At 32.5% G+C, this 14211-nt stretch overlaps 1 protein-coding gene across 1 annotated transcript; it reads right to left on the bottom strand.

Annotated features, from left to right (window-relative positions):
• Positions 1 to 1839: 1839 nt before the first annotated feature.
• Positions 1840 to 3715, bottom strand: LOC149059684 (uncharacterized). Its single transcript, XM_089217686.1, has one exon. The coding sequence runs from the start codon at positions 3374 to 3376 to the stop codon at positions 1904 to 1906; it is 1473 nt and encodes a 490-aa protein (XP_089073812.1). The 5' UTR covers positions 3377 to 3715; the 3' UTR covers positions 1840 to 1903.
• Between the last annotated feature and the right edge of the window lie 10496 nt (positions 3716 to 14211).

The following is a 14211-nucleotide window of genomic DNA, read 5'->3' as shown; positions in this document are numbered from 1 at the left end:
GATTGATTTCTGTCACTAAATAAACAACAAAATACAATTAATTCATATTTTTAATTGTTTAATTTATTAAAAAAAATCACAAAATTAAATTGAAACCAACCTAAAAGGGATAGCAGTAGGTTTTAGTTTTCTACCTCATTTTGGAGAATAATCCAACATATTTTGCACTATGGTTCTTTCTTCATATGAATTTAGGGAAAAATGTAAAGAACATACAGCAGCTTAAATAAAATTGGTTAAATTGATTAATACAACAATTAAATTTTAAGCATTTAAAAATTTTGGTAAAATATTTATCAACTAAATATTTCAAAAAAGTAAAATGAAGTATAATCCATACAGCCAATGGCCAATCCTTCATTAATTTATCATTAATCTCTAAGTCTTAATAAAAACATTATTAAATTCAATTTATACACAAATGATTAATGATTTACCAGTATCACAATTAATCTCTTTGATCACGTTTGAAGCATGTTGAATTTGTTCCACCCATAAAGCTCTCATTCCAACATCTTTTGGAAATCGATGTAAATGTATTTTTGGGTCACAATACAACCCTTTCCGTTTACTTCCACTAAAACAATTTGGGACAATACAAACAGGCATTTTTGATAATTTTACCACGACAAAATAAACAATTATTACAAAATTCAAATTTTTACAAATCAATCACGGATTCGTGGTAATGATTAAACTCAAATGACAAAAGACGAAAATCAATTATCAAATAAGCATTTAAGTATAGAACAACGCTTTTAACAATCAAAAACAAAAAAGGCGCCAAAAAGTATAAGCCAATCAAAAGACGCGGAAGGCTCCCACTCTGTTCTGCGCAGACTGAACAAAATTCAGTATGTTGTGATCATACCTATTTATTTTGTCATGCTAATGACGATCGGTCTCGGTCGTTTGTCCATAATCCATAATATGCAGTTGAGCAACGAGCGGTACGAGTTATTTACAAAAAAAAAGTAAAAATTCTTGAAACATGATATGGTAGTACGATTAATTTTAAATTTTTACACACAATGCACCTTATGAACTCCGGTCTTAAAATAATATTATTCTTTTAAAATATGTTTATTTAATGATATATAAGTGTGTAAATTAGGAAGTCATAAAGGTGCAAAATTCTTCATTCTACTTTAGACATTACATAGACACGATATGGTAGTATGATTTATTTTTGAATTTTACACACATTGCATTATAAATGCACCTTATGAACTCCGATCTTAAAATAATATTATTATTATAAAATGTGATCATAAAATGATTGTGTAAATTAGGATGTCATAAAGGTGCAAAATTCTTCATTCTAGTTTAGATATTTCACTGACATGATATGGTAGGACGATTAATTTTAGATTTTTACACACAACGCATTATAAATGCACCTTATGAACTCCTATCTTAAAATAATATTATTGTTATAAAATCTGTACCTAAAATTGTATTTAAGTGTGAAAAAAAGGAACTCATAAAGGTGCAAAATTCTTCATTCGACTTTAGACATTAAATAGACACGATATTATGTTAGGATGATTTATTTGCGATATTTACACATATTGGATTTTGTATGTACCTTATGAACTCCGGTCTTAAAATAATATTTCTATTGTAGTGTGATAAGTGATAGCCCTGCCTGCTCGTGCCGCCGAGGCGACGATTAGTTATTAGTGATTAGTAGGGCCCGGAAGTTCATGCACAAAAAACTATCAAAATATGCATGCAAATATGCGCTCAAGATCAATAAAATATGCGCTAAATATGCATTTAAAAAAAAAAAAAACATCAAGTTATTTTCGTTTTTGGTAAAAAAAAAAATAATTAAAATATGGGAAAAAACAAGCACAATTTATTTATTAATTAATATGGTATATATTATGTTATATTTACTTTAGGAATTACAATTTACAACCAGTGACTTTGACAGGTTTTCAAATACAAATGAACGGCGATTATCAGCCAACATATTTTTGTAAAGAGAAAAGCTCCGTTCTACATCAACAGAAGAAATTGGAGCATACTTGAAATGTATGAAATCTGAAATTTGAAGATCCTCTGGAAGGCCATCTGTTGTTGTTTCTTCTCCTGACATGACTTTTGAAATTGTTGACAGTATCTTAAACCCCTCGTTTTTCTCAATAACTTGTTCCAATTTATTGTAAATTATAACGCCTTTTGGAACTTTAATTTCTTTTAATTTTTTTATGACATTATTTACAATTTGAATTTCTTCAACTAAGGGTGTTCCTCGAGTTTCTAAACTGTTAATGGCTGATATTAAGAAACCATAATTTGTGTGAATAAAAATTAAATTTGATTGAACATTTTTATCACATATTATTTGTTTTACTTTTTCAATTGCCACGGCATCATCAGCATCAAGCATATTAACAACTTTTTTTATAGTTTTAAAATGCTCACAATAATACATAGCCGCTTTCAACCAGGTACCCCAGCGCGTTATAATTGGTGAAGGTGGCAATGGCGTATCAGCGGCTTCTCGTCGAAATAATTCGATGCGAGCTGGTGCTTTCAAAAATACTTTTTTCATGTTGGATATAAGTTCATCGACTTTAGGGAATTCTGCTCGAATTTTCTCACATACTCGGTGAAGACCGTGGGCCAGACAGGTTACATGTATCATTTTGGAGTAAAAGGCCTGTATGGATTTTGCAGCTTTCACCATATACGGTGCTGCATCGCTAACAAACAAAATAACGTCGTCATGTTGTATTCCTTTCGGCCATAATGAAAAAAGTGCTTTGTCAAAAAGCTTACTAATTGTTGTATGGTTTGCTTTTTCCAGAACTTCAGAGGCAAGTAAAAAATGTTTACCAGGTTCATCTACTGGTAACGTGCCAATTATAACATTCGCAACATATCGCCCTTCTGAATCTGTCGTCTCATCAATCGACACCCAAATCTTTTTATTTTTCACCTCATTTCTTATCTCGTCCATCGTTTCTTGGTAGCAATCTTCGACGTAGGTTTTTCTTAGCGTAGATACGGAAGGAATGTCCTTATCCACATATTTTTCTAGAAATGATCGAAAATGTGTGTTGCTTAGTTTTTCCAACGGAATATTTGATTTTAACAATGCTTTGCATAAATCTTTGTTAAAATCAGATTTTCGTGATGATGGTGTCGTAATAAGCGGTTGCGTTGAACTATTTTTTTTAGCTTTGCGATTAACAGCTCGAGCATGTTTCTCAGTTTTTATATGCTGAGTTACGCAAAAACGTTTGTCACTGTTCACCTTTATTTCGCACATTTTACAAAATAAAACACCTCCATCGGATGCAAATATATTTTCACCAAACTCGGCCACATAACTACAAATTCGATTCGTTCCGACTTTTGGCATTTTAAAATTAATGGAAACTGATGTAAAACAAAAACAACACTATAGGACGATCGCACACGACTAACGGACTAAACCTTGTACTCGGACTCTCACTATAATACGTTCTTGTATCGTGCTATCATGATAATCGCGACAGTCATTAAACCATTTTATTAATACTTGATATTTGAGAATATAACAATTGTCGATTATCGTTTCAATTCAATTTAGCTAGAAGTATAGGCTAAGTACTGGCTTATCGTTATCGCCTATCATGAATTATCGCATGAACTTCCGGGCCCTAGTAATTACATAATATTAAATTAAAGTACGACCTGTATAATTTTAAATAGGTTTTTATACTCAAAGTCCGAAATTTCTATAAAATATTAATGAAAAAAAAAATATCAAAGGTAAAATGCAATAAAATGCAATTTTTTTTTAAAATATGCATATTATGTAAAAAACCTCAAAATATGCGAAAATATGCAAACTAAAATTTCATTTTTGAACTCATCAGGTTGTGATTCAAATTTGTAGCTCATCCAGCAACTTTTTGATGCACTCATTAAAAACATGCAAATGCATGAACTTCCGGGCCCTAGTGATTAGTCACTATAGACTGATTAGTCAGTCTTGTGCCGTCTTGTGTCGTGTGCGTGTGTCAGCGGAGTGTCCGGACTGCACACGCTCACGGGCACTAATTAGTTTTTGTCTTATAATATATTATTACGTTGTTTATTACTACTGTTTACTTATTCATTGTTATGTAAATGTTAATATTATTAAAATATAAAATATATATATATATAATCGTGTCAAGTTTGTAGTAACGGCCGTCTATGCGTGGCCCTACAGTTCAGAAGTGGGATACAATTCAGTTGCCCTCAAAGTAATTGTGTATTGTCATTATCGCGAAATTAGTCGTCGAGTCGTTCGGTTTGTGTCGCATATTTTGTTTTGCCTAACTTCTATTGATTCAAAATGGATGACGGTCAAACGGGTCAGAAGGACGCCGAAAACCACGAGGTTTGGTCGTCTAGCCGTTTACGAAGCGGGTCGCAGCAGGCTACAGTGCAGCCACCATTGCAGCCCCAAGTGTCTACGGAGCAGCTTTGTTCGCAGTCAATAACAAACATGTTACCACCAAATACTAACCAGTCGTCCGGGAGTGTAACCACTACCAGTGATAGTGGAATGCGAGATGCATTGACAGCGCTAATAGAGCAGAACCGATTGTTGTTATCACGGATATTGCGTAATGAAGACAATAACAATGATAACATACGTGCGCAGTCAACACGTTCGCCGTCAACTTCTAATAACGGTTACTACGTCATGCCAGACTTTAATAATTCGATTAGTACTTTTTCTGGACGTGAATCTAATACGGATGCGAGAGCATGGTTGAAATCCGTTGAAGGTGTGGCAAAATTGCATAATTGGCCAGACAGTTTCAAACTAGAAATAGTACATACAAAATTGGATGGTCCGTCAAAAAATTGGTACGTTGGTCGTACATTTTCAAGTTGGGGTAGTTTTGTTGACCAGTTTAATAATACATTTGTGGGAAACGAGTTGTGCACAGTTGATCGCGTAAGAATTATGTCGAACGGCGTTCAAACCAAGGGCGAGTGCGTCATAGAGTATTTTCACCACAAAGCACGCCTCTGCCGTGAAATCTCGTTACCGTTTAACGAAACTAAACAACAGATAGTTGAAGGTGTTTATTCTCACGATTTATGTAACTATTTGATAGCGCGCACACATTTAAGTGAAGACGAATTATTAGCTGATATTAATTCTTACAATAATCTGAAAAATGCCAGGATCAATCGAATCCGATCGACCGAGCCTGCTAAAACAACTCAAAGTTATACCGGCAATCGAAAAGCCAGTTCTGACAACCGCGATAGAGATCGGAATACGGTACAACGATCCACTATTGATACAAGAATGAAGCCGTCAAGGGATACGTCGAGTGTCACGTGCTATAGCTGTGGAAAGATCGGGCATCTGGCGTCTTCGTGTCCAACGAGAACCTGTCATAGCTGTCATTCAACGGGTCATTCGGCGCGGAACTGTCCAGGTCGCCAAGGTGAGCGTCAAGACAACAACGGTGGTGAGCATGTCTCTGTTTTGGAACGGTCCCCCACACATATTGTACCCCCATATATGTTAAATGTTAGCATTAAGTTTCCCAATAGTGAGTCTATCGATGTACAAGCATTAGTAGATACGGGTAGTCCTGTTAGTCTAATTAAATCGACTGTTGTCCCATACGTGTCTGGGGTCGTGCCTCCAAAATCGGATTTAGTAGGTATTAATGGTTCTAAACTAAATATAGTAGACCAGTTTGATGCGAATATTTTTCATAGTGAACTTGATGCCCCGATTAATTTATGTTTTCACGTGGTGCCCGGCAATGCCATGAGAAATGATTGCCTATTGGGTCGTAATTTTTTATCTCACCCTAGAGTAAATTTAAACGTGTCAGATGGTCATATTGAAGTAAGCTTTAAAAAAGTTGATAATAATATATCGTTTGCCGAAATTTTATCTGTTAATTACACTGATTATAAAAGAGATGATGCTGATATTAATTTGAATGTTGAGGATACTCTGCCGGATGATATTAAACAAAAAGTTAAAAAATATATGTAGAGTCCTATGTTAACCATGAAAGTGTCATTAGTACAGCTGATGACTATCGTCCTGAGATACGCATCATATTAAAAAATGATAAACAGTTTTATTTTCGCCCCCGGCGTTTGTCTTTTTTCGAAAAAGACTGCCTACAAAAAATGTTAGATAACATGTTGACCAAAGGGATTATTCAACGTAGTAGTTCCGAATACAGTAGCCCCATAGTACTGGTTAAGAAAAAGAATGGAGATTTTAGGATGTGTGTTGATTACCGCGAGTTAAATAAATATGTTGTGAAAGACCGATACCCGCTGCCGTTAATAGACGATAATTTAGATTTATTACGCGGAAAAAAATATTTTACATGCTTGGACCTAAAGGATGGGTTTCATCATATATATGTTGCAGACGATTCGATTAAGTTTACATCTTTTACGACACCATTAGGGCAGTTCGAGTTTTTAAAAATGCCGTTTGGGTTAGCTAATGGGCCTTCGTGTTTTAGCCGGTTTATTCAAAATGTTTTCGACGAATTTATTCGTAAAAATGAGGTGATCGTATATTTTGACGATATTATGCTAGCCACAGAAACTATTGAAGGGCATTTAGAGCTCCTGTCTAGAGTATTAAAAGTAATGAAAAATAAACAGTTAGAGATCCGTCTAGACAAAAGTCAATTTTTGAAATGTGAGGTAATTTACTTAGGTTATTGTGTAAATCAGTACGGTATTCAACCGAATCCTAAAAACGTCTCAATAATTGAAAACTACCCTGTACCACAAAATAATAAAGAACTCCAAAGTTTCATTGGTTTATCGTCTTATTTTCGACGATTCATTCCGAATTTTGCAATTATTGCTAAACCACTTTATAGCTTGCTCAAAAAAGATATTCCATACGAGTTTGGAGAGGAGCAAATGAGGTCGTTCGATTCTATTAAATCAAAACTCGGGGAACAACCGTTATTAGCCATTTATAATCCCAATGCAATAACAGAGCTTCACTGTGATGCTAGTAGCCATGGATATGGTTCAATTTTGTTTCAGAAGCAACCCGATAATCATTTCCATCCGATTTTTTATTATAGTCATAGGACTACTGAGTCCGAATCGCGTTACCATAGTTATGAGCTAGAAATGTTAGCTATTATAAATTCTATTAAGCGTTTCCGCGTATATTTACAAGGTATAAAATTTAAGATAGTAACCGATTGTAATAGTGTTGCACTGACGCTAAAAAAAAAGATATAAACCCTCGAATCGCTAGGTGGGCCATGTTTTTGCAAAATTTTTTGTATGAGATAGAGCATAGGTCCGGGTCGCAAATGCAGCACGTTGACGCGTTAAGTCGTTGTAAGCATATTTTAGTAATAGAAGGTTGTACATTTAATCAGGCCCTTGCTATTAAACAACAAACTGACCCCGAAATTAGTTCTATTTCCAGAGAACTAGAACGCTCAGAACACCCACAGTTTGAATTACGTAACGGGTTAGTATATCGAAAAAATAATGATAGATTACTATTTTACGTACCGACTAGCATGCGTGACCAAGTAATCCGTTCCTGTCATGACGACATGTGTCACGTAGGAACAAATAAAACTATTGAGTTAATTAAACAAATTTACTGGTTTCCGAAATTAAGTGATCACGTTAAGACATATATTAGCAACTGTCTCAAATGTATTATATTTTCGCCTAAAAACGGTAAGGACGAAGGGTTATTAAATTTAATCGACAAGGGAGACAAACCATTTCAGACAATTCATATTGACCATTATGGTCCGTTAAACCAAACTTTTGGTCGTTTCAGACACATTTTGGTTGTGGTGGACGCATTTAGTAAGTTTTTAAATTTGTATCCAGTCCGCACAGTTGCCGCTAAAGAATCATGTTTACGATTAACACAATACTTTTTACACTATAGTAAACCGATCAAAATAATATCGGACCGTGGGTCATGTTTTCGTTCTGACGTGTTTAAAGAGTTTTGCGAGCGATATGATATTAAACATATAAAAACAGCAGTAGGTACGCCGTCGGCAAACGGACAGGTAGAACGATACAACAGAGGGTTAACGGTTATGTTATCAAAACTTATGCACGAGCATAGTCAAAATTGGAATGAATATTTGTATCAAATACAGTTTGCTGTAAATAATACTTTTAATAGATCGATACAAAATACACCTAGTAAATTATTATTTGGTATTGATCAAATAGGAGAGCCAACAGATTATGTTAGATTATACTTACAAGCGCTTAATGAAACTGAAAATGATCAACGTAATTTTGATAAAATTAGGCAAAATGCTCAGGAAAACATACGCATAGGACAACTAAATAATAAGGCTTACTATGATTCGACTAAACGACCGGCCATGCAGTACTCTGTCGGCGAGTATGTCATGATTAAAAATGTTGACACTACCCCAAATATTTGTAAAAAATTATTGCCTAAATTCAAAGGTCCATATAAGATAGATAAGGTCCTTCCCAATGACCGATATATTGTTTCTGATATTGAAGGGCACCAGGTGACCCAAATACCTTTGAATACAGTCGTGGCCGTGAGAGACATAAAACATTGGGTTAAACAGTATTAATTTTTGTATGTTAAAAAAAAAAAAAAATGTATTTTTTTTTAAGTATTACCTACTAGGTACTATCAGTGAGTGTTCGCTTATTATTATTATTATTTAATTTTTATTGTTCTTATTTTATTTTCATTGTATACATGATATTATACTTGATCTGTTATTTTTTTTTTAATTATTATATTGTGTTATACGGATCGAGGACGATCCGAACGTCAGGATGGCCGAGCTGTAGTGTGATAAGTGATAGCCCTGCCTGCTCGTGCCGCCGAGGCGACGATTAGTTATTAGTGATTAGTCACTATAGACTGATTAGTCAGTCTTGTGCCGTCTTGTGTCGTGTGCGTGTGTCAGCGGAGTGTCCGGACTGCACACGCTCACGGGCACTAATTAGTTTTTGTCTTATAATATATTATTACGTTGTTTATTACTACTGTTTACTTATTCATTGTTATGTAAATGTTAATATTATTAAAATATAATATATATATATATATATATATAATCGTGTCAAGTTTGTAGTAACGGCCGTCTATGCGTGGCCCTACACTATTTTAAAATATGTTCATTTAATGATATGTAAGTGTGTAAATTAGGAAGTCATAAAGGTGCGAAGTTCCTCGTCTTTGCTTAGATATCACACAGACATGTTGGCTTATGATTTTTTTGCAATATTTACATCATTATGGAAATTAATAAATAATTATGAAAATATGATATTCAATTCATAGAATTTAGTTAGTACTTTAATAGCTGTATTACATTGTATTTGAAGTTCATTACGTAGATATTGCAATACATGTTGATATTGTCGATGTGTAATAGGTAATAGGTGGTCTGTATTTTTATACTTATAGAAATTATAGTTAGCAATTTTGTGTATTGTTATTTGTATTATTATTGTGATATTATTATTGTGAGTCAATAGTAGCGTCCCCTGACCCAGACGTGTAAAATGTTGAATAATAATCAGTTGGATGCTTTAATAGCGCTTATACTTTTTTAGCATGTGTAAACACCATAAAACCGTGTAAATCTTAAAGTGTTGCGCCGCCTATATTCAAAAATTGGTACTATTTAACACACCAGTGTTACACACAATAATGTTATTTTGGACCTTATGGATTCCGATCTTGGAAAGACAATTTATAGGGTAAAAACTTGTTATAATTACGAAAATGACATCAACTCTTGTGACCTCCGGATTTCGGAGGTCAATATGACACTCAGAAGTCATAACGCCGGCTTGTATCTCGATTGTGGATGTCATAAGATACGCTGTACAAACCCACACACACACACACATACACACACACACTTACTTACATTTATAGTAATATAATATAATGCATGTATTGTTGTTTTGAATGACTATACGACCATCGGGTCAACCTCGCGAAGACGACAATACATGATTCAGTCGACAAAAATTCGTGCTCCTCACAATTGGCGTTTCCGGTGGAGAGCCATCACTTATAAGTAGGGCTAGGATTTATATGCATTTGCATGTTTTTTTCCTTAAGTCCAAATCGATCGTTTGTCAAATTTGTCCACGATTTTGCTTACTCTCGTTTAAATAAAATCAATTTTTTTTTGCATATTTTTGCATATTTTGAACACAATGCATATAATTGCATATTTATAGATTTTAAGGTTTTTTATTTTTTTTTTAACTTAAATTTTTAAATTTTTATAAATTATTGTTAATTTTAAATGGCATTTATTTCATAATACCGATAGTTTTTGGTTTATCCGTCGAATTGTAAATATATAGTATAAATATTACCCATCTAATCTTATCTTATCTACGACCGATAGGATTACCTACACATTATTTAACGACGTATTTAATTTCATTAGTACGACGTGTGTTGCGTAAATGTGCGGACACTTATACTTAAAATTTGAGTGGTTTTAATAACAGTATCAGTTAACAATTTTATAAAATGCTGAAAGTACAAAGTGAAAGTGCCAAGTTACGTCAATTTGTAGAAGAATTTTCAAGTGACGTTTTTAAAACAGATGGTAAAATATTATATTGTATTATTTGTGATCAAGCTGTGCCCGTAACAAAACGTTTTCAGGTGGTACAGCATTTTCTCAGCCAAGCTATTACTAACCTAGAAAAAAGTACACTATCCCTTGACGAAGGTTTAAACACTATTTTAAATGTGAAAGATAAACTGAATAAATGTAACGGGAGAGTAGCAGAATTGGTAAAAACTAAAATGGATTTTATACTAAAAAAAAATAAGGGATTTAAAACACTATTAAAAATTCATAGAATTATAAACGGTGAATATGAAAATGAAGAAGAAGATATTGATATTAATCTAACTCCAGGGAAAATCGCGTCATTCAAATATGCACCAATAACCTCGTGTGATGTGGAAAGGAGTTTTAGTCAGTATAAATCTATTCTACGTTCAAATCGCCGGTCGTTCATATTTGAAAATTTGAAACAACATATCATAGTAGCGTGTAATAATATAAACTAATATTTAATGTAATTATATAAACTTATATTTAATGTAATAATAATAAATTATGAATTATGATAAAAATACATATCTAGAAATAATAAAAATTTGTTTTTGCATATTTTTGCATATTTTGGTAAATCAAATGCATATTTTACAATTTGTTATTGCATATAAATCCTAGCCCTACTTATAAGTATTTTCAGTCTTGCGCTTTACGACTGTTATATATAATATTTTTTATATGTATAGATTATACGCAGTGCAACACGTATTCCTTACGATTCACGACGGTATTGTTTGCTAATGTACTTTGTCTACTTATTTATTTTGAGGTAAACTAGCAACTTATGTTTTCAAAAGTTTAGGACCACACGTTGCGGTAAGTGTACAGCGAGCCGGATTAAGAGTTTTGGTGTCCTGAGCTTTTATTTTTATGGTACCTCTATATTGACCAATATCAATTTCAATCTTAATATCTTTTATTCTTAATTTAGTTAATTGAATTAATATTTTGTAAAAGAAGCTAAGATGAAAGCTACTAAAGCAACATTTACATCAGATTTGTCATCATCAAACTAAGGAAACTACAAAAAACAATTTAACAGCAATAATTGTTTAAATAATTCAACACAAAAGACTAAAAAAAACAAAAAAATTAGAGGCCGTTTCGCAGACAGTACTAAGTCCTCCCAAGTTTATAGGGAAAACTGATAATACAATGACTAACTTAGTTAATTAAGTTGTAAGCACTTATCCAATATAATATTAGATATTACAGATATTGATGATTCGGATACCGACATGATATATACTCCTTAAAAACTTATAGGTAACAAAAACTAGTGAAAAATGTAAGTAGGTACTTTAAGTAAACTATTCCTTCAATAATATAGTATGTATTAAAAATAGGCACAAGAAAATCACAAAATACGTCATTTGATGATGAATGGACGAGGAAAAAGAATTGTTGGATAAATGACAAACCAAATTTGTTATGTGAAACATTTCAAAAATCATCTCAAAAACAATTTTTTAATGGTATGAAAAATATATATTTAAATCTGATAACTTACAAATATAGTATTATGACCTGAGTATAGATCAGTAGGTCAGGGGCGTTATTTGAGGTATGTTTATGGCTTTATGAATAATATAGGTAGGTAAGACTTCAAGTTTATCAAAATTATTTTTTGGACTGACAATAATTCATTTTGCCCAAGTCAAGAATAATTTTTTTGTTTATTGGTCTTAAGTATTGGCGACCATGGTTATGTAATTGTGGTATTATTATTAATGTATTATTAAATTATTTAAATTAAATATGAAAATGTTTGGTTTATATAAAGCATATTTCATGAATAATTGAGGATTTCAGGATTTGTTTTATGTACATTACATATTTACATACTATTAATGTAATTTAGAATTCCTAGGCCCAGTATTTTGAGAAAAAAAATAAATACTTTTTGGTACAATTGTGTCTATAAATATTTAAATTTAAGTTTAAATAAATTAAGTACAAAGTTATTATTATTAAGTAGGTATAATATATTATTATAATAAGATTACATGGGCAATATAAAGATTTGTATAATTGTTAGCAATAACTCTACAGTACAAATTACAATACATAATATTGGTCTACAGATAATTATTTTGGCCTTTCTAATTATTAGCATACTTTTCAAAAAGTTAAAATAACACTCCTGTTATCAGCTATTAGTACCTACTTAATATTTATACCTACTTTTTTTATATTAACTACAATAAATAATTTTGAGCTCAAATTAACGTTAAGTACTATGAGTTTTAAACAATATTATTTTATTTAATAATATTTGATTCAGAAAATAATGTGACATTAATGAACTCACCCTCTGGCCGGTGGAACATATCTGATGATGATGACGATGGCAAAAATATGACAATAAATCATAACAGATCTTATTTCGACAACAAACTCGGCAAAATACAAAGAAAACCTAACGGTAAAATTATTGTCAAGTATTATAAATTATAATAATATATTATATATTATATACTTATCTAAGGTATTAAATATTAATGTTGATAATTTGAATAGAAGTAATAGAACTGCAGAAGTACACAAGTATTAACCTAAAAAGTATAATATAATATATTTTCGATAATAATAATAGAGAAATACTTTAAGAGGACTGTTTTACAAGTGCATTATATAGTAAATTTTACGTTCAGCAGAACACGTGTAGCTCCGTTTGCTTAAAAATTAGAGTGAATTGACCTCTTATAAAATTTAAAGGTATGATTGTTATCTAGTCAACCTCATATGCTTTTTAATATATTTAAATTTTAAAGGAAGTTATGAGTATTTTAAGATGCACAAAAAATTCACAATTTTAAAATACTCATAACTCGCTTTAAATTTGATATAAAATAAAAAGCATATGAGGTTGTCTAGATAATAATATTACCTTTAAATTTTATAAGAGATCAGTTCACTCTAATTTTTAAGTTAACGGAGCTACACGTGTTCTGCTGAGCGAAAAATGTATCATGTTACGCATTTGTAAGACGGAGACAACACATGCGGGTATCACGTCCTCTTAACGGCCAGACGCTGTCGCATTGACAACGTCCACGTGGGTTTGAAGTTATCAATTGAATTGGCGGTTTTATTATCACAGATAAATAATAGTAGTATGTTTTAGTGGGTTCTGGGTCCCCCGCAAATCCGGCGAATCCGGCTACCCCGCCCGCCCTATGGTTCGAGCTATCGCGACCGTGCTCGGCCGTGCCCCCTCCCCTCTCATCCATGTCATGCCCTGCCCATCCCCCTACGATCCATGCTCAGCCTTACCCCCCCCCCTCCCATCAATGCCTATAACTTACATACCCCCCCTCTTATCTATTCCTATCATATACATACCCCTCTATTTATGTATATACCTTCCTCACCACCCTCTTCTATATAGTAGAAATTATATATTATATATTATATTCAAATATAATACATTGAGATATTGTATACAACTACCAGCGGATGAAAGTATTGGAAATGTTATTAAGAAAGTCTTCCACTTTTAATTATCCTCTAATAAATTCTGAAGTGTTAATGGCCTTCGATAATATTATAAACAATCAAATCTAAT

This window comes from Diuraphis noxia, unplaced genomic scaffold (assembly GCF_037042655.1).
Source record: "Diuraphis noxia isolate RWA-SAM2 unplaced genomic scaffold, SU_Dnox_SAM2 contig0001, whole genome shotgun sequence".
In the NCBI taxonomy this organism is placed as follows: Eukaryota; Metazoa; Arthropoda; class Insecta; order Hemiptera; family Aphididae; genus Diuraphis; species Diuraphis noxia.
Note: the sequence above shows the minus strand (reverse complement) of the source record. Positions and strands in the feature narration are given on the sequence as shown.